This window comes from Festucalex cinctus, chromosome 7 (genome assembly GCF_051991245.1).
Source record: "Festucalex cinctus isolate MCC-2025b chromosome 7, RoL_Fcin_1.0, whole genome shotgun sequence".
NCBI lineage: Eukaryota > Metazoa > Chordata > Actinopteri > Syngnathiformes > Syngnathidae > Festucalex > Festucalex cinctus.
The window spans coordinates 17,947,244-17,973,549 of record NC_135417.1 but is presented as its reverse complement, the minus strand read 5'-3'; the positions used below and the strand labels follow the sequence as shown (position 1 = coordinate 17,973,549).

The window sequence follows — 26,306 nt, the reverse complement described above, 5'->3', positions numbered from 1 at the left end:
TCAAAGGTTGTATATTTCACCTAAAGATGTTTCTTAAGTTACTGTAAAATGCCATGAATAACATGAACCGGTGTATAACACTCTCCCCGAAAACCAGAGCAGTTTTTTTCTCTGTACTTGTGTCTAATACAGTCCCCCAATTGCTACGCTTTATTTTCTAAGTGAAAAAATATGAACGATTAAAGATTCAGAACATACCAATAAGGTGTCAATGCTTTTAAATCCAGGTTAAAAACTATTCTTTTCTCATACCAATCATTAAAGTCTTTCAAAGTTTCAAGTTTCAAAATATTTTAAAATCATGTATTTGAATATAGATGTTCGCCTCCCATTGCAGAGGACGTGAGATCAAGTCTTTGAGTCTCAAGCTTTGGCCTTCCTGGGTGGAGTTTGCATGCTCTCCCCGTGCCTGTGTGGGTTTTCGCCGGGTATTCCGGTTTCCTCCCACATTCCAGTGACATGCATTGCAGGTTAATTGAACACTCTGAATTGTCCCTAGGTGTGCTTGTGTGTGTGGATGGTTGTTTGTCTCTGTGTGCCCTGTGATTGGCTGGCAACCAGTTCAGGGTGTACCCCGCCTGCTGCCCGAAGCAGGGATAGGCTGGGATAGGCTCCATCACCCCCACGACCCTTGTGAGGAATAAGCGGTTCAGAAAATGGATGGATGTATTTGAATATCTTGTTCTTGCACTGTAGGCTTTTATTTTATTTTATTTATTTTTTTGAAATTTTAACACATTAAAAAATACAAAATACTTTCATTTTAAATGTCTTTAACTTTGTTTGTAACTGCTTATAAATGTTGTACTTAAGTACGGTATGTGAAGCATTTTGAGTAATGTTGTGTATGAAATACAATATAAATAATTTTTTTTCTTCTATTTTTTTTTCTTTTCATTACAATGACTAGATACTGTCTTGGTACTGGTACATGTCTGTTCATTTTGTTTTTAACCTGGATTTGATCGAACCCCAGGGTGAGTCAGTCTCAAGACTTCAGTGAAGATTAAGACACATATTTGACTCATATAATTTGTGATGGTACGCCCCACTTGGCCAACATTGGCTGCAGGTGATCACGCTACATTGCATGGCCTATCTGTGCTGCAGGCAATGTGGTACGCTCAGTAGTCGAGTTGTAGCCTGTAGCGGTTGTGAGGGTACGCCGTGTGATTTTTTTTTATTATTGTAATCCATTCATACTTGCTTTGTCGAGCAAAAATAGAACGTGGTTGGTGTGCAATATGAATTCACATGTATATAATAGTCACATTTAATATGGTGTTCCACAGGGTTCACGGGTCCTCTGTTGCTTTTATTGTATCTGCCGCCCCCAAGTTAGATCTTAAGAAAACAGCGGTGGTTGTTTTAAAGTGCTCGGTGATTATAGAGTTGAGTGATGGGAGTCAGCATCCTAACTGCATGATTTATAATGCCAAGTTGATTAATTCTAGTCCAGCTATGAGCTATCTAGCAAAACTAGAGGAACAATTATAAAAATAAAATAAAAATAAATAAATAAACATTTTTTTTTTCCAAAAAAAAGAAGGGTTCACTGAATGTGCATAGGAAACTGTTGGGGTTCAGTACCTCCAACAAGGTTGAGAACCACTAGTCGAAACAATGCGAAAGATTTTTGTTTCTTCTTACTTCTGACTTATTTTGGTTTACTTTATGAGTAACAAGCAATTGCTTTGTCGAGTTTTTGCTTTGAGTTCCAAGCAAGCTTCAGATATGTCGCCGCTCGGATGAAGTGAAAAAAAAAAAGGAGCAATTGAGGTACAGTAATGTGACAGCATGTAGACCAGTAGAACCACCACCATCGCTGGTGCACTTTCAGCTGTTTATTGAACGGGACATACCGTCAAACAAAATTACAAATTGAGACAGATACGCACACTGAACCACTCGACCAACCCAACTGCTTGGCATTTATTTATGTGGCCCATATTTTCTTGGTATACCCCTTTCATGGCTGTTGTTATTATTAGCATCGATATGTTTGCTGCGTCACCTTGTTGCTTATTCAAGGCATCCTCATCACCTGCTCCTGAATTACGTAAAACTATTTAGTATGGATCACGAGTTTTCCCTGACTTTTGCCCTGTTACGCAACGCTGCAACTGCTCGACTTCATCTGAGTGGCTGTTTTACTTTGCTGCACTTGAACTTGTTTACAAAGCAGGGACTATATTGTGTGTGCATGTGGAAATTGATGTTGTTGTTAGACAAATGAATATTAATACAGTTGCTTTATTTGGTTTCCTGCTTTTTCCATACTTAACACCAATTCAGCAACAGACCTGCTAATTGTAGCATTCAGGGAAAATGTGTTTTCAGAGTGATAGCGAACCACCACTAGCAACTTGCCATGGTCAAAATTATATCAGGAGGAACGAGATACTCATGCCGGTCTCCCAACTATGTCACTGGGCAGCTCAAGTTCTTATATAGTGGAGAATGGGCAACTCATATACCAGAAGCTCAAGTGCATCACTTGTCCCCAATTTAGCAATGTCGCAAAAAAAAAAATAAATGAAATTCTGAAAATGTTTTAGTCCTATATAGCCCCACAATTCAGTGCTGCAGAGTTCTCAGTCTTTGAACATTTTCAACAATTATTTTGAACTTATCTATTGTATTTATAGTAGAAACAAGTCTCTGAATTCACTTTATGGGGTTTTTAATTAGTTTTATCTTAACTTGTATTTTTTACACACTGAAATTTGTGTAACATTCCTCTCAATAGACCACCCACTACTGGCATGCAAACAATAGCTGCAACTGAACTATCAGTACAAAGTAGACACCTTGTCTGACTTGTGGTTTAGGTGTGCCTGTTGTGACATGTACAAGAAACGTGACTGTGAATATTTTCACTCATCTTGGTCATTCATGAAATCTATCACATCTGCTGGACTGTGAAGGTTCTCTGAGAAGACATCTTACCCACAGGCAGCATTGAATCAGGTTGTGTTGGATGTGGGAAACATCAAAAACAGGCAGGATAGCGGCTCTTGAGGAACAGGGTTCTTCACAATACCTCTGATGTTTTTTTTTTTTGTTTTTTTAATTTATTTTTAATAATTTTGTTGTTTATCTTCCAATACTTGCTCACATTTCCTTTTACCCAAATCAGACACGAAGAGGCAATGAGCCATCAAACAAAACTATTAAACCAAGGGAATGTGTCATCACAACGAAACAAGACTGCATGATAAATAGAAAAACAACAGAGGCCTAAAGGTTGCTGCCACAAAAGATTACGCATAAAAATAGCAAACAATACAAGGCGGTAAACCGCAGCGTAACATAGGCATACAAACCAAACAAGAACAAACGAAATCTGACCTGCTCAAGGAAGGAAACGCTTAACAAAGCAAAGACAGTAATACTTCATTCATGACGAACACAGTTGAACCAATGGCAGCACACTTACTGAAGATACTCTATCAACTATATACTAACTGAGAAAAAAAAAAAGTGGAGTCATTTATGATGAGCAAATACAGTAGCACCTTCTTTCTACTCCTTCTAATCTTACTACCCAACTACACTAACGGAGAGCAGGCGTGGCACTGAAGACTCTGCCCGCCAAAGCACAATGGAGAGTGGAAAAACACAAACCACAGTATTAAATAAAGGTACAAACCGGAAGATATCAGTACCCCCTCACCTCAAAAGACGCCCTGGTGGTCTCCATGGCTTGGAGAGATGGAGTGAGTGGAAGTAGCAGATGATGACAAATCAAAGATCCAGGACAGGAGTGGGGGGCCCCAATAGCCCTCTTCAGCACCATATTTGTCCCAGTTGACCAGATACTGTACCTCCGGCTCCTCAAGAGACATGACCAAAGAAATCAGCGAGCCAATTTCTGTTGCGACAAACCAAACCTTTTGTTCCAGATGGTACCAATCCTGTTGCGGTTGGTCAGCTGTTATTTACTAGGGCTAGGACAGAGCGGATCGAGCATCCTGCTAGAAATTACGGAGATGCCTTTTAACCGGTGAAGTCGAAACGTCAGATTTCTGAGAAGAGAACAATGGTTGATAACATAGCGTAGAACAGGCTTCAGCATGTGAGCTAGTTTGAGCAAGAATAACAGAATATGCTTGTCCCTAATTCCGGCTGACGTAATTCCGTATATAAAAAGGGAACTTCGCCAGGACACATCCTCTAGAAGCTTCTTGCGCAAACCAACACGAGGGTTCTGAGTGACAAGCAATGCTGGCGGTCGTTCGGGACTCATAGAACCGTAGTTACATTCGTAACTTTCATTCTATTTCGTCGCCAGGTGGCGGTGCTGTAACCAGCACAGAACTCCGAGTACCAGCGATGTCACGAAGACCCTGCAAAGTGTACCTCACAACGGGCCCTCCGCAGGAACACGAACCACGTCCAGTGGATGAGGAGAGGTGACATCCAAGCTGTAGAACCTTGAGAACGTGCAGGGCGACGACCAAAAGGCAACCGCTTAGCGGAAGCGATCGCAAGTAGAAACGCCGTCTTACGAGACAACCACCGCAACTCCACTTCGGCCAGCGGTTCAAAGGGGGATCTGCACAAGCGAAGGTCCCAGGCGGGGACCCGAGGCGGGGTCCGAGAACGAAGGCGAAGGCCCCCCTTAACACATTCATTGCCAGACCAGAAAAAAAAAATGCATCATTTGACGTCTTTTTCCATCAATGGCAGTGAATGACAACATGGTAACATGGTAAAAATCAATGAAGCAATTGTAAATGGTTGATATCATGTATAGCAGGGGTGTCCAAACTTTTTCCTCTGAGGGCCACATCCAGAAAAATAGAAAGCTGCAAGGGCCACTTTGATTTTTTTTTTTTGTTAAGTTATTTATTAACACATTCATTGCCAGACCAGCAAAAAAAATGCATCATTTGACGTCTTTTTCCGTCAATGGCAGTGAATGAGTTAAGGAAGGAAGACACAAGACTATGGCAACCCACAAAACACGCATTTATTTTGAGAAGAATTCTTTATATGTAAAATGTTGTTGTGTATTCTTGTTGTCAGGGTTTTCCATTGGGTCAAAGGTGAGTTTGAGCAAGGAGAGAGTTCCTCAGCAAGTGGTATCTGCATGCCAACTGATGGGGGTTCCTTTTGGAGCTTGTCCAACCAGAGTTGGAGTCTATTTTCCTCCCAGGATGTTGTTAGCGGTTGGTCATGGCTGACAAGGCGAGGTAAGGTAGGACTCAGACGCAGGCGTAAGGTAAGCCACCAAGGCAGCAGGTTTATTACCGGCCAACAGGGGTCTCCTCTCAAACTGAGAGGAGAACAGGGAGGCAAAAAAGTGGAGAACAAAAAGCGCTCCACTAGGGAGGAAAAAACAGGCAAAAGGTACTGGGGACAACGAAAAGCGCTCCGCTAGGGAGGAAAAAGGGCACAAGGCAAAAGGGGTAACAAAAGGCGCTCCACTGGGGAGGAAAAAGCACAAAAACAAGGCAAAAATACGTGGCAACATGAACGAGGACATAAGGACTGTGGGCCGCTTCCATGCACTGACTGTGACACTTCGGCACTGAGGGGAGAATGCAGGTGGCTTTTATTGCAGTAGGTGATTGGTGGCAGGTGGTGATAATCAAGGGCGGGGACCGGTAATTATGGCGCGGCAGGAAGGGCAAGTGACCTGGGGTGAGAGGAGAGTTAGGATTTCAAAGTAAAACGGGAAACAGAGACACAAAAATAAAAGCATGAACCGCCACGCCTGGTGGCGGCGTGACAATGGCTGAGATTGCTTTTGTTATTGGGTGGAGTCACACACTATTTCACTTTTGCTTTGAAACCACAACTACATAGTTTCAGCTATGCCATGAATGGACATGTCAAGCAGTTATGTGGCAAGTGTCAAGAGTACCATAATCATGAGTTTACAGGAAACAGTTGCACATGGTGATTGGCGAGGATCTGCCTGTGTAGTGTCTTGATTGATTAATGTACTTTGAGCAAGTCAAACACGTCCAATCTGACCATCTCACGCGCACCATGTTTGAACAGTCAGCACCAAAATAGTCATTTAATTCTGAATGAAATCTGACTTATCTTTTCATTGCTGTTTGGCTGACGCAGGTTGGGCATCATCAGTTTCTTTTTCTGTGAAGTATATTCTCTTGAAATCCTCCAGGGTTTGACTGGCTTGGCTGTCTGTTTTGTTTTGGCTGTCATTTTATGTGAAGCCTCTAGCCTTGTTCATGATTTCTCACAATAATTAGGAAACCAATAAATGTCAATATGCAACATGTGATGTCTATAAATCTTTGCAAGTGTTCACATTTTAAATGATCACTTGAAATGAGGTTGCAATGTCCCATCACATAACAAATACATCCATCTTTCAGCGACCCGCAGCATATAGTAAAAGTGACACCTGACATGGCCATCAAGGCTCATAAAAATAATTAAAAATAATAATAATAAAAATTATTTAAAAAAAATGGGTAGATGTGGCCAGTGTGAATAGAAGGTATTGAAAACGTATGTACCATTACAACTAATAAATGGTTCTAAATAACTAGTTTTTCAATGAAAATGATACAAAATTTCTCTTCACAACACCGTAGTGAATAAAAATAATTCAATTGTCGGAGCAAAACTGTTTCTCCCAATTTCTGCTGTGTGTCAAGGTTCGATTTATGAACATTAATGATCCTCAAGTAACTCCAGTTTGCTATTGTTTTGGTAACTTCTGAGCGTTGAGATTGGATTTGGTTACTGTTTAGTGCAGGGGTGGATCTAGTCTAGCGGGATACAGGGCTGAGGCCACCCCGAAATATTGGAAATTCTAAACTTGCCTTATAACCGCTAACAGAAAACAGTTATGTAACTTTTTTTTTTTTTTTTTTTTTCAAAAATAACTATAGAATGGTAATCAGTGGTTATTATTACTACTACTAATGCTACTACTACAATCACTACTTCTACTGTCTCTTCTCAAACCGCCGGTGCCATTAAATAGTTATAAATTATACTATCTCTTTCCCCACAAGATTAGCATTTGTACTGTGGGCCCCTGTCCAGGTGCTTTAATCTGTCAAATGGCATGATTATGTAACAAGTTGGGAACAATTAGTTTCGCCTCCAAATGCAATTGTCATGAGCCCATAATAAAAGATTTCATTCCCATTGTGATGTAACCAAATGCCAGCCAACCATGGACATTGGCATGTCGAGCTCCACCCTTATCAAATACTTTTGTAGTAGTGCCAGATCAGGGATGTCCAACCTATACCAATTGGGGCTAAGTGTCCATAGTTTAGCGGCCAGCATATACTGAAATCAACAATTGAGCCCTGGATCATGTTGCCATGTTGTACTACTTACTTTCTAGACTTACTGGGTAGTGGAAAATGACAGTTCTTATGAGCGTGTTAAACTATTGAATCACGAGAATAAGTTCATGAAAAAGAAACGGGGGAACTGTGTGGTGCCCATTGTTTTTTGTTTTTGTTTTGCGTTCTTGTCTGTTCTTACGTCGTCGTGATCTCGTGAAACGTCATCAATTGCGGCCCAAGTACTGTTCCAGTTGAAATTATGGGATCCCCCCCCCCCCCGACAACTCACAGTAGGAATACCCAGATGTTGTTCTTGACAGCTTAAACAAAAGATCCATGGGATATTTGTGAAAGTTTGGCTTGGAAAATGTCCCAAGATACATTTCATGCTGTTATTGTGGAACTACATCTGAATCGGGGCGTGAGTTAAGTTCGCAGGCATTCCAATTTACAAAGAGACTCATGTTCTTCAGAAGAACATTCCGACTTATGTTCTTAGGAAGACATTACTTGGCGAGTTCCGAGACCGTATACTTTGCATTCTTCATGTGTAAAAAAGGCCCATGTTTCCTCTACTAAAGTAGACCCCTCCATACTCGCAGTTCGGCACCTGAGGAACCCATTCACAATTAAAAAAAAAAAAATATATATATATATATAAAAAAACGTTTAGTACTTTGTTTTTTGTTGAAAAGTTTTAAATGTTAGTCTTTTGTCTCATATTCTGTTGTCAACACAAATATTTTCAGCATACAGTGAAAATGAAAGCCTCACCGTCCCAGTACTTTTGTAGGCTACTATATTTATTCTGTGTACAGTATTTACAAGTGAGAACAAACAATGGACACGACCAGACTGACTGGGGCTGTTTAATGTCTACTGTTTGTCTACAAGAAGTGCGTGTGTGAGAGTGGGGGTGGGGGGTTGAATGCGTACATGCATTCGCACATGTCCATGGAAGCACATTCATGATTACAAGGTGAAAGAGATTACGCACGCATTTTCCATTCCCTCCCGTCAGTGTGGTTGAACCTGCTTGTGATTTCCTGGAGTAATTATTGAAGCGGAAAGTCAGTCGTCAGTTGCTGGGAAACTCCTGCTGCTGTTGCGGTTTGCAGGCTGGTATTGGGTTTTTTTGCGGTATATTTCTTTTTCCTTTTAATTCTTGCCCAATCACTTTAAGATTATTGGAAAGGAACCAAAAACAAACCCTTATTTTTTCTTTCCTTTATGTTTTGAGCAGATGACATTGTTGTCATGTCATGGGTGAGCTGGAGTCTTTCCCAGCTCTCTTTAGGTAAAACGCAGGGTACACCTTGAACTCGTCGCCATCTAATTAGTGATCACAGGGCACATTTGGAGACAAACAACCAATCATAGCCCTGCGATTGGCTGGCAACCGGTCCAGGGTGTACCCCGCCTACTGCCCAAAGCCAGCTGAGATAGGCTCCAGCCACCCTAGTGAGGAATAAGCGACAAGTTAAAAAGTTTTTTTTTTTTTAAATGGTTTGAAATGAGGCGGCACGGTAGTCGAGTGGTTAGCACGTCCGCTTCCCAGTTCTGAGGTCTCCGGTTCGAGTCCAGGCTCGGACCTTCCTGGGTGGAGTTTGCATGTTCTCCCCGTGCCCGCGTGGGTCTTCTCCGGGTACTCCGGTCTCCTCCCACATTCCAAAGACATGCATGGCAGGTTAATTGGGCGCTCCGAATTGTCCCTAGGTGTGAGTGTGGATGGTTGTTCGTCTCTGTGTGCCCTGCGATTGGTTGGCAACCAGTCCAGGGTGTCCCCCGCCTACTGCCCAGAGCCAGCTGAGATAGGCGCCAGCAGCCCCCGCGACCCTTGTGAGGAATAAGCGGTCAAGAAAATGGATGGATGGATGGATGGGTTTGAAATGATTAATTGATTACCAAAATAGTTATTGTTATTAATTGATTACTTTTGACACACAACATATATTTACTGTATGTATTAGCGATATATTCAATACCACTTTCAGAAAGTATGAGTACTCATGTCAAGTAGTTACCGAGTACCAATACCATGAACTGATTTCACTCGTACTTTTCATACACAACATTTTCCCCACAAAAGCAATAGCAATAATAATAATAAATATAATATTAATAATAATAATAAAGAAAAGATAAAATAAAAAACAGACCTATATTTACCATTACAGCATTTTCCTTAAAATTGCACGAAATTTTTGACAATATTCTGTTTTTATTTCTAGTTCCTGATCGCAAAATGGCCTCAAGATGACAGCTGATACTGGTATTGGCTACAGAGTACGGGTAGCTTGAAGTAAGGCCAATTGGGCTGATACCGATACATGTATGTGCTGTATGTATATGTATGTCTTCTCAGTAGGCGGTATATAGCCTTGGAGAATGAGCTGTATGAAGTTCACTCATTCATTTATTTTTTATTTTTTTTTGCCATGAGGGTAAAGTTGGCCTCACTTAGAATAAAAATCCTTTCTAATTGCAGATCAAATCACTTGCAGCATTCTTTGGGGTATTTAGTTGCAAAAGTACTCAGCACGATTACTAAGCTGCAGAGCTTAAATACTTCTAACACTTTTGTATGATATAAAGTCTGGTAAGTTGTTAAAATGGCTTCCTCAGAGGCACACATGTATGCACCCACTTTTTTTTAAAGTTTTTTTTTTTTTTTTTTAGTTGAAATAATTATTCCAATTATCTTTGGGTGAAGTCCTAAAAGGCCTATTACTGATGCTAAACAATAACTCTTAATAATAGTTATGACATAAGAAAATTAAAGCTCATTAACACATTCACTGCCATAGACGGCTTTAGACGTCAAAGATTCATTTTTTTCCTACACACGCAATAAAACAATGTGCAAAAAAGCTTTTTCGTTATGCATCAACTTGGTATTAAAGCGACAACAGTAAATTGCAGCGTTTACTACACATAGTTAAAAAAAAAAAAAAACTTTTGTGTAGTCTCCAAGAATATTCAAAACATGTGGACACCCAACTTTAACACATTCACTGCCATAGACGGTTTTAGACGTCAAAGATTTTTTTTTGTCCTGGACTGGCAGTGAATGAGTTAAAATTATGTCATATTCAGTCAAATGCTACATAAATGACTGCCAGTGCTTCACTGTGCAGGTGAAGAATGGCCCAAAAAAAAACATATTTTCAGGCGGTCATTGATAATGAAAATATTCTCTGAGCTACTGTAGATATAGTTAAAAGGATAAAATGGCTGTAACACCATGTGTTCAAATCTAAAAGCAGAAATGACAAAAAGCAAAACAATGTATTTTAAAAATAAATATGTTTAATAGTTACACTAGAAACAACAAAAAGAGTATTAATATTGTAAAAGAATTTACCGCACAAATAAATATATTAATGTGAAAATATGCTAAAAAAAAAAAAAAATGTGGCTGTACAAACTCAAGACAATTTTGTTCATTTAAATACAAAAAGAATGTTCTCATCAACTGAGGACTTGAGAGGCATTGGCTCTGACCCAGCTGATAGTCTTAGTGAACTCAGTCTCAGGACTTTAGTTTGAGGGTGGCAATATCAGGACTTACTGCTGGCTCACATGGCTGATAAAGAACAGTGTTGCAAGGGGTAGAAAAGCTTCGTTGTGTAATTGACGTCATTGAGCAGATTTTGCATCTAGTGCTGCGCATGTCATGTTGTCAATCTGTTTCTTTTGTTTGCTTGTTTTACATACAGCACAGTTATTTGAACTCTGAAAGCGAGTTGACCTCATATGGTAACAGTTAAAACGCAAAGTCGACTTTTACTTGTGACCTCCTGCTTAAACAAAATCCTGGAGTGTCACTTGTGCTTGTCAGAAAAGCCAGAGAAAGTGCAGTGCCAGTTCACCACCCCTCCACTAGAGCCCACCCAGACAAGAATCTTCACACAATTCGGTCCGAGCTGAGCGGCAGCAGCAACTAGACTCCTTCAGTCCTGCATATGACGTGTCTGCGGGCAAGCAAAGTGCAAAACCACATGTCTGCTGCCCGAGTCCTGCGTCCAAAATGAAAAGCACCTGTGCTGGTGCATCACACGCACATACTTGTGACTGGGGTTTCCATCGGTCAAATGCCCATTATGACCACTCCCTCCGACTCCAACCCCTCCGGAAACTTCACGCCCCCGTTTGGCTGGTGAGTAACATAGCTTGTTTGAAATCAGGAATGTCAGAGCTTTGTTTTCACCCAGCAAAAATCCACAGTCAAACATGTTCAATCTCAAGGCAGATTGAAAGGGAGGGGAAACGAAAATCACTGTAACAATTAATATAAATATTATAATACAGAATACTGAACACATTCTATAAATTAAATGGAGTCTATTTGAAAAAGGGATATCCAGTAAGTATATACAGACGTTATTAACAAGAACTTGCTCTGCTGTGGAGGCGTGGCTATTTCTTTGGAACACAGACAAAGCCATTAAATAGAAAAACAGCAAGGTTGAGGGGTTCTAGATTGACCTATGAGTTCATCTAGTCGATACCCTTTGTCGTGTATACCTACATTAATATCCCTTTTGCATGGTCTCAACACATGTTGTGAAACTAACACAATTTCTAAATAAAAATACAAATAATGGATTGTTCTATGACAATCACCCAATGGGTTTAACCAAACAGATTTGAATTATAATGAAACTCGGTCTACTTGCTGATAGTGATGGCGTGACATCAAATCTCACATTTTAGGTCCATCGGGGCAGGGATTTTGGCGGTATGGTCCACCAAATTTTGATTTATTTTTTATGGCAAAATGGGTTGTGGCCACCTGTTGAACCCTCATATCTCAGAAAACACTGGGTCAATGTTTACAAAACAGGTACGGTTGCAAAGGGAATTCAACGAGGATTCCAAATCTTCAATCGTCTAGAAGATTGGTGCATATTTTAGCAACTTGACCTTTTTGACCTATAATTTGACCTTGAAATGGAACAGGTCATTCTTAGCAAAATTTTTCATAAAACGTGATCTCTCACAAGTTCTCCAAAACATATCAAAGTTTCAGAGATGTAATCTTTTTTTTTTTAACAGCAATAAGGAGTCAAAGTATCCATGTCTTAAGAAATTCATTGAATATTCATTGAAAGTTGAATATGAATACTTGTTGAATCCCCTTTCCAACAAATTTGGTGGGCCGTAGCGCCAAAACCCTTGCTCTGATTGACCTAAAATTTGAGATTTAATATGGCACCGTCACGATCAACATGTACACCAAGTTTTATTAAAATCCAAATCTGCTTGGTTAAAATTCCCGATTTTTATGGAGGTGATTTGGCATGGAACAACCATAATAAACTCTGCATATCAATAAAAAAAAAAAAAATATTTTCCAACCCAAAAAAAGTTATGTGATGGAGGCAGGACCAGACATGTAGTGGTTCGATACCTTGAAACCCTGACAAAACTTTCTCTTTCAAGCTAGCATTAATGCTAATTCTTTATCAAACTTACTTGGCAAACTTTTGTGGATCTTGCCATCGTCACTGAACTTCTATTTGGGAAGAAGGTCACATTATTCGTCACCACAGCACGTAACCTGTGTCAGCAGTTGTGTCATATTATGTCGTTATATTCTCACATTAAGTGTTGTCGCTTCCTACAGTACAGACAAAACGTCTAATCGTGTCACAGAGGAGAACAAGTTCAGAAACCTGCCATACAGTTCAAGTGCCGCAGGTATCCCCCATCGTTATTTTCAAATCCAGTTGCCCCCACTAGGGCAAGTTCGGCGTTTGTCGGCATCAATGGATGAATTTGTGGTCACCGAATTTTCCAGAAAGTCGGACGTGTTTCAGGTTCATATCCACAGCAGACCAGCATCCAGTGAAGTCTCACATAAAATAAAATATCTTCTCCCCAATTTTACCCAGGAGCTCTGTCACATTTCCCATTCACACGCTGACAGCGCATTCGTTTTAAATAGTAGCAGCAATACATACTGTTAATGTACTGTACTTGGAGTATATGCACTTATATATATATATATATATATATATATTAATAGCGTTAGGTGGAAAAGAGACAGTGGCAAGATCAGAATGCAGAACGTCCTGTCTTGCATTGTCCTTGAGTGTCCTTTCAGGGAATGCATCCTCAGATTTCAAAGTGCTGTGGCATAAACAATTCCTTCATAACAGTGTAGTCTGCACCTCCTGGTCTCATCTCCTCAGTTTGTCACATCTGCAGAAGAAGACACAGAAATATGATTACATCTTTGGAGACATGGTAGTTTTACTTGTATTGTCTTGCAAATACATAGTGCATGCAAATAAACATATTCCGAGACCAGGCAGAAAGAAAGGATGGAGCGTGAGGGTGATTTGGGTCGAGGTTGTATGGCTTTCTACCTTTTCGTTTAAAGCTTCATAGCAAATGATCATTGCTAGCATTGGGCCAAAACCTTATACCTCCATAATCGTCACTTTTCAACCAATTAGCATTGCATCATCAAAGAGAAAAATCTTTTTCAACACTTTTGATTGGTCAATCAAAAGTTTATATTGTCAAATTGTGACTTACGGGGTTTTGGATCAACGCCAGCATCATTAATAACTAGAACTGTAAATTGAAGGGATCTGAACTCCCACTACCTCATTGACATGTGTGGGGCTCTCTAAAGCCAGATCAGTGTGTGGGGCCCAGTGTGGGGGGCCCAGGGAGCTCTGAGGTCATATAAGTGACTGGGTCACAGGAGGTCGTGTACCCTTGTTAACTACAGGCTGTTGTCCGACTACCTCTCGTTTGGGGTGTGGACCTCATGGAGGTATGGGGACGACTCTACATTTACTCAACTGAATTATGCTAATTCATGGATGGTACATCAGCATAATAAAAAAATAAATAAATCAAGCAACATGGCTATCAATGTATTTGGAAATGTGTAAATATTCTTTAAAATGGACAGTCATGAATGAATCTGTATTATGTGTTTTCAATTTTGTCAACAAAAAAAATCTAAAGTATTTTTGTTTGTGTGACTGTGATAACTTACATTAAATGCTATTTACGATTGTATGATATTTTTAGTACTACTCCAGAGAAGTTTACATAATATAATGTGACTATCACTATTCGTGGCATAGGAACCAGCCTGAACAAGAAAAGCAAAAATCTGCGAATAATTCAGGCTCATTGTAATTGCCACAACAAAACTTTTTTCCAACCCCATCTAAAAAAAAATGTTAATAAGAGGAGATTTTTGTGAATAATGGTGGATAAGTTCACCTATGTCAAACTGCAAATATGCAAGTGTCCACTGTACACTTTATGATGAGACGGGGAGAATAAGCAATTGATGGGCATGCACATGGCAAGCGTTATCAGCATTTTCATCCACACATAAAACTTGATACATAAATGCATGCAAACGCTACAACATTTCTATGTAAATATACCATTTGTGCCAAACTGATTTTATTTTTTGGGCCTAATTTGGTGGAACCAATCTGAGATTGGTGATTGAGTTTATGATTATGATTTTGCATGATTATGCATAGCTGAGATTATGATTATGCATGAATTTAACTGGAAAATGGAAGATACCAGATTCTTAAATTAATAATGATTCTTGTTGACAAACTAAACATAAAATGGAACTGGGATTCTTGCGATTAAAAAAATGAGTCTGAACATGAATAACAATCTTGTGCACCCAATTCTATGCAACATCTTTGAATTAAAATGACAAGTCATAATCAATGACCACAACAATTTGTTTCAATGCTAATTAGAGTCTCAATAGCACTCGACAAGACAATGCAAGCACTGGGAAGAAGGAAACGGCAACATTCATGTACAAGTACACCACAACATCAAAAAGCAAGCGATGGCATGCTTAAGCACAGCAGCTGGTGAAGATCTAAGTAGCCGGGATATGTATATATATTTTTTTTCAAGACACGTTGTTTATCGTACGTATGGTAAACAAACCTGCAAGTTCTTTCGTTTAATTCAAGCTGCCTGGACTTGCAGTCTAATTGTGTGAATTTGCAGGAGCATTTACAGGTGAGAGGGTCCTGCACAAACAAGCGCTTTCTTCTCTCTGAACAAGGCGCACACTGGCTGCAAGGGAAGCAAAAAGGAGAGACAAAAGAGAAAGAGAGAGATCTAAGCTACAGAGCGAATTCGGCAGAAAGGACAGACACAGACACTCATGCAAAATCCCAAAATCCCAAATGCCTGCAATATCCCAACCCGCCCCTCATCGGCTTATTGATCAAGATTGCTGAGTGAAGAAAATGTATGCGCAGACAAGATTTGTGGCTCAGATTTGACATTTCAGCACTGGACTAATCCAGCAACTCTGGGATCCTTGTGCCCTTTGGCCCCCGCATAACAAGACCTTTGTCTCATCTCCTCCAGGAATGACACAAGTTCATACATGGTCACGATGTGTATTTGTGTAAAATGACACGGTGAGTGCCAAGGCTTCTGCAATAAATTTATGTCATGTCAAGCTGAAAATACTTGTTTATTAGATTGATTTTGTTATTTTGCTTCAGTATCAAGTGACACACTTTGTTGAAGGAGCTTGTACCAGCGTTATTTATTCAGGAAAAAATATAAACTGTATTCCGTTACAGTTACCGAAAAAAAACGCGTAATCAGATTACAGGTACATTTATTTAAAATTGAGATTATTTTACACGATTGGACTTTTAATGCGACGAGAGAGAAAATGCAGTCAATTCCTCGACTCTGCTCTCAAACTTGTTGGCCAAACAAGCTTTCAGTTTGCTCAGTGGTCGTCCCACGTAAGGTTTTTGTTGGCCAACAAGTAAATCAGACAGTTCACTCGCTGGTTACCTGTGTTTTTAGCTTGGTCAGGTTCAAAAGTGACTCAAAGAGAATGGATGGTCACCATTTTGGCTTATAAAATTTACAAACAAAGGTGTGAGCTGTCAAACTCATCCGGAACGGCTTGTTACCATGGAGAAGCTAGCAGGCTATAGCCCTACGGCTGCAGCTTAAATACTTCCTGTTACGAATCAATCACCCACAGCTTTACTATTTAAACACCATATTATCAATATCATCTGCTAAATTTGTCACCGGGAAAAAACAATGAGTCTTTTTCGCTGTTTGCGTCACATATTATCCTATCAAAAGTTTGCACGTGTGTGCGCGCATGTGTGTATGAGATGGGGGATTGAAGCTAATTCCTCTTTTTTACCTTTCACTTGTTATAACAACGACTATCTATCTATCTATCTATCTAGCGAGCTAGCTAGCTAGCTGTCTAGCTGGCAAGATAGCTATCATAGTTATCTAGCTAGCTAACTATCCAGCTCTCAATCTAGAGCAAGATTAGAAAGTTGGGAGTGGCCCGCAACCACACTCTTAATTTAAATAAATAAATATGAATACATAGTTTTTATGAGACAATTCATTTGATTTGACTTTATCAAAATACAAATCTAAAAATGTATATCATATTTTGGTATTGTAATTCAAAAGTAATTACTCGGTTTACGTTGCTAGCTACATTTTATAACAGGTAACTATAGTAACTGTATCGAAATACATTTTTAAAGTAACCCTCCAAACCCTGTACATAACATACTGTACACAATATCCAATGAAAACAAAGGGATCATATATAGCTTATACTTGTAGCAGGCATACAATGTTAATTAATTTGAACTAGACATTGAAGTCGTCACGTTATCTGTTAAAGTGCTCTCCCAAGTTGCAAGGTCACCATTGAGACAAAACAAAGAACTAACTTGATATATTGTGCTTGTTTGGTGGATATAGTGAGACTGTAAAGAGGAATGCTTTGTCTCACGTCCAGGCATTGTGATCAATTCTGTATCAGATTTGCAAACGTCTGTCTGAAAACAGATGCTTAATGACCCACAGCATTCTACTTATCAGTTAAACCTCAAGGCTACAAAAATCCATGCGGTGAATTTTTCTTATATTTATGCAAGACTTGACTGTTGCCTCTAAATACACCTATCATTGAAGTCAAAAGGAGACACGACAGAAGATAAGATGCGCCGCAAGAGCAGCAAACAATTATCAGGGCAGGACAAAACAGACCAGATGAGAGTATACACGTTAGAGATTTGATCATAGAAAACTTTTCCTTCATTTCTCTCCATTAGTGCTGAAGTGGAATTAAAGGCAAACGAAGGGCATCCTGGCAGGTTGGTGCTTGGCAAAATCAATAAAAAAAAAATCAAGAAGAAACTAATCAACCACTAGTGCCTCTGCTTTCTCATCGAGTCTCGTCATTAGCAGGGTGGGGGGTTATTGATCCAAATCGTGGAGGTGAAACTGGACGTACAGTATGTCCCTGTGACCAAAGATGAAAGAGTGCATCCTCTTTAGTAGCTGACTGCGCACAGAGACAGGCAAGCCTCCAACACGGCATAGTGAAGCTTAGGTCACTTCAGCCTCACAACAAAAGGATTTGACTTTGGTAATCAGATCTCATGGCTCCTTGACTTCTAAATACTTCAACTTTTAAGATGCTGTCGTAAAAACAGGTCGCACGCTCGCCCTTATCTGCTTTAAAAACCTGACCTAGTTAGAGGTGGGAAAGATGGATACATGTATATGTCACTGTATTAATAAATGCGTCCGCATGGATTGACTGTGAGAGGTGGAGTTTTATTTAAATATAGCTTGACCTACTGCTTATTCACCTTCATTTCTTTGCAGAGTATTTTTCTGCTTTGTCATTTAAGTAGGGAAGTCAGACGTGAATGATTTATGCGGACCTGTTCATGCTCTTGCACTCTAAATAACACACTCACTGACTGACCGATTTAAAGTGTGCACACCGCTGCTGCATGTTACAATGTGAGTCTCAAAACCTGACCCGAAAATGAAGTGACGACGGCGGAGTTATCGAAAGACAGTGATTTGTGTCGACTGATTTAACCGACAAGGTCTCCGCTCATCACTCTTTTCATCCTCTATTTGTGGCACTAGAAGTAAAAATAGATTAAGTGCCTGACACCTGTTGCTACAATTAGACTGGGGAGGTAGTTAGATTTGTGCAACTGGAGTCAGAGCGCAGTCAGCAGCGGGTGGTCTGCAGGCTGCAGACGGTGCCTCTGTCACTCCCACTGTTACTGCCACACCGTGAAACAAACGCTGCCGTAAAAAAAGACGAGTGGCAGACCAGGATACGGCATTGAAAAATGCTACACGCGTATACAGTATGAATTAGAAATAGACTGAATATCAGCCCTGATATAAAGCATTTTGACAAATATCGCAATTGGTCTTTTTTTTTTTTTTCATCTGACATAGATCAATCTAAAGCTGTGTTAACTTTGGGGAAATATTGATTGAAACTTTCAGTTCACTTTATGAAAAATGCTGCTGACCCTGGGAACTCTCTGCATCTTCTGTTTTTGCTAGAAATTAAAACTAAGTGAAAATTTAACATTTCAGATATTTGGAAATTTTGGAACACTTTATTTACTGTAGAAACCAGTTTAAGTTTTCATTTCATTTTTTAATGACATGCTGATGACCTTGGGAGCTCCCTGAACTTTTCTTAGAATTTCGGAACAGAGATGTCAAATGTCAAATTTTTTTTTTTTTTCAACAACATTTTACAAATCTGAAAAATTGTTGAACAAATATACGCCTCAAGACATTTCAACAAAGTTAAGAGTTGGAGATGGTGTTTATTTATTTATTTTGTCACCAATATTTTCCCGTTTAGTGAAAGTGAATATCGACTCCAAAATATCAGCATTCCTTGACTGAGGGCTGGTTTAAAAAAATAAAATAAAAAAATAAATATTGAAAAGATTTTCCTTTTGGACTTTGATATCAATTCATAAACCATGGATCGATTATTTTAATATCTAATTTTCCCATAAATTCATTAAAAAAAGAGAATTTTAATAGGCCATAATTGTGTACCTTACTGTTTTCTTGAAATATGATGTTCACGTGAATTTAAAGATTTTTCTTATATTTATGAAAGACTTGACTTACTGCACTTTCAGACAATTCATTTTCATCACATTCTTGTTGATGTCAATTAGGGATGTAATGATATCCAAACATCACGATACGATATCCTGATACGATATCACGATACGATAATTATCACGATATTGTGGGGGTGGCGATATTTAAATAAGATCACAATATTGTTTAAAAAAAAAAAAGTTCATACTAAAAAAAAAAGCACAATATTGTGCTTTTGTACATAATAGCAATGCGTATAACCACCTACAATCTCTAATAACAATATTGAGGCACTTTCTTGCTAATGCAAGCACACAATGATCGCTTCACAAGCAAATTAGGTTCCCCTTCATCTGACAATTAGCATAGATTTTAAACATAGAAGGCCAAAACATCCCTAATGAAAATTAAGTTGCACTAATAAACCAGCCACTAGAGGGTGCTAGAACTGCACAAATGGAAATCAACCTGACTTTTTTTTAACAGATGTGTAAATATTGTGAACATGACGACGACAATATTGTGGAAGTTTTAATACCACGATATCACAATATTGCCCTTATCGTTACATCCCTAATGTCAATGTTTATGTAGCATGTGATTATGACAAGTGTTACTTTCGTTAATAAACTAAATCATTTAACCAGTTACTGCTGCTACAAAATTTAATTTGGAATTGTGGAGTTTTTATAATGTCCTTGATATTTAAGAAGAATTGATGGTCCATAATTAATATCACAGTTTTGGGGGTCTTAAAAAGACTGTCATGATCAGGGAAGTGCATCCATGCACACCTCCACTATGACACAGAGTTCCGAACAATCAGTTAAGGAGATTATTAAGTCAACTGCCCATCCCTAACTTCGAACACAAAAGAATCTGAAGCGCGCACTTGGCCTGGATTGCATGTGTTGGAATTCCTAAATTGTAGCACTAAGGCTGGACATGTCACTTTTTGGTCAACCAAAATATGTCCCAAATGTGCTTCCTGACAAAGTGAGAGGAACTATTGCAATGTTTCCCAACCTTGACTGGTTTAAGGCAGCCATTTGACATTAGAAATATCTCACAGCACACCACCAAACGAAAATGTCACAAAAGGTATAAATACTGACTGAAGTAATGGTGAGCTCGTCTCAATTTACTCACAACTAAGTTTGAACACAAAGCTCATATACTCACAGGAAGCCATGACTTATTCTGCTGTATGAATGGCAACAGATGAATAAACATCATGATTGCACCTTCTGCCACCTAATGGAGGACCATTCAATGTCTATCACATTTAAAAGTTTAAATTAGAAATATTTCCATTATTTTGTGGTATTATGTCAATGCTAGACGGAACCATTCATTAATCTTTAGCCAAACTATCTGACACAGTGGGGAAAATATGCAAGTCTGCTTTACTTCTAGCACAAGAACACATCCAAGCAAAATCATAGAGCTTTAGAAAAAAAATCTTCAACTAACCCGTAATCCCCCTTGACACGCACACATAAACACACACACAACATACTTACTATTCTTGCTTTGCTTGAACTTCAGGCTTTAATCTAAAATGAAAAATAACGTGAAAATTAGATTTTGCTTTTTTTTTTGCTCTTGTGATGAAATTGAATAAAAACAGACTCTCTCACCTGCAGTCACACTTTTGATGCTCTGTGAAGCTCATCTGAATTTTATGTTGCGTAACCATTGATCTGACCCGCATTACCTTGGAAAAAAAACAGGACATGACAAAGAAATGGGTAAGCTTAAAGATATCAACTGTTCCACAAGGTTGCTTGCTCGGGACACGTGCATAAACCCGATGACCTCGCCACTCCCTCATGGAAAGACTTGAAGACGTGAACGTCTGCGCAATCATGCTTCTTCGACCACCTTGCATGCCAAATTGCTCGCGTGTTCAGAAGCCGGGAGAAGCTTTGACCACACGGATATGGTTGGAAACATTACGGTCAAGTAAACAAGCATATTTGGAATGCCATTTCTTGCAGATTCACTTTCTCTGCTCTAAAGAAAATTTGTCGCTCTAGAAAAGCGTGCGGAAAGTGGTCTGACAATTTTCACATTAAAGGGACAGTGTGTAGAATTTCTAGAATTTTCTTTTCCAATGTTCATTCATTTTAAAATACCAATGTTAATTTCAATAGTATACAAAAAATGTTCTATCACAGCAATGTACATTTTTATTTAATATAATCGCAGGCCTAGTAAGGTCTAGTAATGGCTAATTATATATGTCACGCTGGAGGAGAAGAACTTTGTAGTAATGGGTGGTAGGCTTGGGAAGCATGGTCTCTCTAGTGCTTCAAAATGCGTGCTTCGAACTTAGGTCGTTACATTCGATAAGTTCACCACTAGATGGAAAAAAATATATATACACACTGTCCCTTTAAATCAGATAAAACTGAACATTAAAGGGAAGGTCAACCCAAAAATGTTATTTACAATAATATATTGTGTGTGCGTGCCACCACTAGTCCAAACACGATATTCTAATATTGCATTAAAGGAATATGAATTAAGCAGAAAAATCCACCCAATTTTATCCATCTAAGCGGGCGGCCATTTTGCCACTTACTGTCGAGTGAAAATGACATCACAGTTGCTCAGTTAACAACCAATCACGGCTCAGTTCCAGAAAACAGGTAAGCTATGATTGGTCATCCTCACATTTTCGGCGTTCATCCTCAACTCACTTGCAGCGTAACATTGCGGGTTTCCGTTGGCACGCACTCCATCGCCTCATCATTGCAGCATCCTCCACACCGAGTGAGCACTACACAGGAAGGGATGTAGGTGTGTTCCGTGTCTTCCGGATACTCCTGGGAGATGTCCACAAGCATTTCTCTGGGCTGGCATCGACTCTTCAAGATGACATCTGTGAGTTGGATAACTGAAAAAGAGGGGACATTCAATTTCAATACTATAATAATAGTAATCGACTTGCGACTGTTGCGATGGTACGTCGTGTGATTTCTTTATTATTGTAAAGTGGTCGGACAAATATGCGCAATATTAATACACATGTATAACAGAACGTATGGTGTTCCACAGGGTTCAATTCTGGGGCCTCTGTTGTTTCCATTGTATCTGTTAACCCTAGTACCAGGTGCTCTTGGAGCATTTTTTAGGCATTGGAATTGCTTTCAGTACATCCTTTGTTAAATGTTAAGTCAATATTAGAATGACAGACTCAGTCCCTGCTTTTCCATCACAGCAGCCGAGAATAATCCACCCAGCAGCCCACCCGACTGAGCCCTCAGCGACCCTTTGCAAAACTTCTGCCCTGTGCTTGGTCAGAGCAGCCTCACCTCAGGCACTGCGGCGCCACAGGTCATGTCTGACATGTGACCCAATAAGCTCTGTGTTGGCTGAGTATCTGGAATAATGCCAGGTGACTTTAATGAGAGTCAATGAGCTAACTGTTTTTAGTTTATGTTCACGACAACTACGTGATCCCTTGAGATCCTAATTGTAGAATCCACTCAAATTGATTGACTGTGCACTAATTCAAAATGCTGACCAACCATTGACTCGAATTAGCTCAACGTTTGTTCAACAGCCTTATTCGACCACCAAATCCATACTGCTAAAAACCCAGCGGTTGTTCTTGTCAATCTGACAGGTGGCGCGATAGCGTTTGAAAAGGAGCAGCAAGTCTGCCACCTGCGTGCTCTTGAACTTCACAAACCGACACTATCACCCCAGTAACAATCGCACGACCCTGTGCTCAGATGATGTCGGTGTCTACATCCATCACCATTGAAAGGGTCCAACCTTGGCCTAAGCACAACAGCGTTTACTGTCAAACAAACAAGCATATGACACTGAACCAAGGCTGACTGCAGATGTATTGACTGGCAAGCTGCTGCTGCAACAGATGCTTTCAAATAAAGCCACACTTACTTCCTCCCAATGCAAATTATCACAGATATCCCGGCAGAGTAATCTGCACCTCTTTTATTGGGACTCCAAAGTCCCAAGTCAGACCTTTAACCATCCTGGGAACTTTGACTATCTCCTCTAGAGAACGGGAAAATACTACATTTACGATTTAAAATGTAAACACTGTACATGTGTATATATAATCATATATGAAGCATTTATGAAGATACAAATGTTCATTAAACGTCCACTAGGTGGCCTTATGTTCAGATGGCCTTACTGCAGATTATGACTGTCATTTCAATAAGAAATAGAACACCTACCTTCATTTTTACTCTTATCCACTCCCTTGTTAATGCTGGCAGTCTGCAAGAAATGCACAGGAGCACACGTGTGTCATTTTGAAACAAGTGCAGCACATGAATATGATTGAATCGACCATGATAGTAGGCCTAAATGCCCTGTGAAGAAATATCAGCATACTATAACTCAGTCACGTTGTTAAATTGTAAAAGGCGTTTCTAGTAGGCATTATTCTCTATTATTCTGTATCTGTTTGCTCACGTGGGCAAACCTTTTTTTTTCTCTCTCTCTCAGTGAGAGAAGGTGACGTGACGACGGCTGCATCATCCGTTTACCTCGTGGCTGCTGCAATTGGTCGAAGGTATTGCGTGAGAAATTGCGTGTGGGAAACGTGGTGTAAAGGAGGCTGGCACCCTGCTCGGAGGCCGGCTCCGAGAAACCGAACCTCTCGGTGTCCACTAATGCCGGATCACCGTGAGAGAGAAAAAAAAAATGACCGAGACTGAACTCTTGAGCCACTGGATCTAATAATGTATTGCGCGTATGAACTCGTCTCATCGATCGAGCATTTAAACCATGTCTGTGTAATGTCTCCGTTTAGAGTAGGTGATGATTGATGTTCGAATCTAAATTGTATGAAGATCTTGCTCGGGATCGTGTTGCCTTTTTTACTGCTGTTTTAAATAATTTCAGCCTGCATGAGTCTTGCCTCAAGACGGTTCCTGGTTCGATTCCAGCGTAGCCGTTTTTAACACCTGATTTGGTGGTGGTGGTGGGGGGTTGTTCCCTCCTTCTTTGTATGTTCTCCTACTACGTGAGCTGTCCGGTAGGTTCTCCGGTTTCCCACCACAACTAAACAAACACATGTTGGCTAGGTTATATTTCTAGTTCCTTGACCAAGGCAGCAAGGTTGCTGGGAGGAGTTTAATCCAGGGAATAATGTTCGCTGTGTAATTGCACATGTGGCAAATAAAAGGGATTTTGTGTCGAAATATTTTGATATCGAGCCTTGCATAATGTAGCATACGCATCTCACCGGTGACGAGGCACATTATGCCACAGTTAACGTTATAAATTACATTATAGTTTCCATTGAAGCAATTTCCCCCTAAAGTTACAAATAGAATCACATTTTTAATTGGCCAACTGGGAAGACGTAGCCCACACCAAACAATTTCGAATAAATACGTTTGACTTCCTTGAGACTTTCTCGCAACATATGCCAATAAAACGCTGCCAATTTGTCAACTAGTTATTAATTATAGTAAGAGGAAACTCACCTTTACAGTGGATAGGTGAAGAACCGCTGCCAAGAGAATTTGTACCAAACTAAAAACAAAGTTCATGATTGTAACTCCACAATAGTCTAAAAATCCCAGGGGTCGATTAAAATAATAATAAAATAATAATAATAATAAACTTTAAAAAAAAGAATGAGTAAACAGTCTAAAGAGGGAAAAAATAATATTTTAAAAACCCGCGGCAAATCTTTGCTATAGTGAAAGCGAATCCATAATATTTTCCGGGAGCATGTGTCACGCTGTCGTCTCCTCGCTGCAACACTCCGCAGGAAATGTTACCATCCGACAGGCATTGCTCATCCACGGACAAAGACGCTGGGATGGGGTCTGAAATCCACACGGGAACAGGTCGATCCTCCACATACGTTCAACTCAGCTCAGCAACTTTACGCGCCGGTTGTCTTGCTCCCACGGCCGCATGAAGGAGTGTGGCGGGATCAGGGCAGTGGTTGTCGGGAGAAAGTGATCCAATTCCCCCTTTTCTTCACGCCTTTTGTTGTTCCTTATTTGGCCAAAGCCGCCGTCTTCGTTTGTTGCGTGTGCTTGTTTGGTTTCTATTCACCGGCTTAGCTCAGCTGTACCAGCTTGTCTCGCGTCCTAACTGCTCTAAGGTGCTTGGAGCCGGGTTGCAATGCTTATTAATAAAGGTGCAGCAGCATCGGAGAGCAGAAGGCTAGTGGAGGAGGCGGGGCAACGGTCGGAGACAGCCAATAACAGCTCGAGCTGGCCTGATATTAATGTAACATTATTCACCCATCAAGTTTGTCTGAAAATGGACAGTTATTGGCACAATTAACAATGTCCTGGCCACGTAAATAAATAAACAAATAAATAATCACTGACACTGTGATAATATTTATAATATTTTAATATTTGCTAGGGATGTTTAATACCACTTTTACTCAGACCAGTACAAGTACCCAACTCAGGTAGACACTGCACCGATACAAAGTACAGATACCACTGTTTATACGTGCTGTTTCGAAACATAAAAAAAGACAGATAATTTTAAAAGAAAGATCAAGACATCCCAACTAAGTATTTTCCTCAAAATTGCATGAAATTAATGGCAATTTTCTGCTCTTCTAATTTCTAGTTCCTGATCATAAAACGGACACAAGAGGACAGTAGCGAGTACCGATAACTTGAAATAAAGCTGGTATCGCCCCGATCAGTACTCACCCATCCTTTTGGCACTGTCTTTGTTTATGAAAGTTATTCTTATTCCTGGAAATATTGGCGAAAACAATGTAGCATTCGAAGACATCCTGGTAACTTTGGACCTACAACACTATTAAAAAAAAACGTAATCAAACAATTAATATGCATCTGAAGAAGTATGCACACTTTTGGACACAGATTTTCCTTTCAAATGCACAAAATAATGGCAATAGGAAAGAACATTTATTTCCATCATTTTATACTCTTTTGCATTTGTGTATCATTAACAGCTAATAAATACCACATTAACATTCACAAATGCTTTTGGACTGAATTTATCCCTTCAAGTATGTTCATGAACTCGTTTTTTTGCTATACAAACATTTATTTCACT

The 26,306-nt window shown here is 39.7% G+C and overlaps 1 protein-coding gene across 1 annotated transcript; it reads right to left on the bottom strand.

Moving 5' to 3' along the window:
• Nucleotides 1-10,581: 10,581 nt before the first annotated feature.
• vegfaa (vascular endothelial growth factor Aa) lies at nucleotides 10,582-25,409 on the bottom strand. The gene is made up of 7 exons (XM_077527778.1): nucleotides 24,731-25,409; nucleotides 23,471-23,513; nucleotides 21,959-22,155; nucleotides 20,894-20,970; nucleotides 20,777-20,809; nucleotides 15,243-15,374; nucleotides 10,582-13,493 (listed from the first exon to the last, which is right to left on the bottom strand). Exons 1-7 carry the CDS (start codon nucleotides 24,794-24,796, stop codon nucleotides 13,472-13,474), a joined length of 570 nt encoding a protein of 189 aa, XP_077383904.1. The 5' UTR covers nucleotides 24,797-25,409; the 3' UTR covers nucleotides 10,582-13,471.
• Between the last annotated feature and the right edge of the window lie 897 nt (nucleotides 25,410-26,306).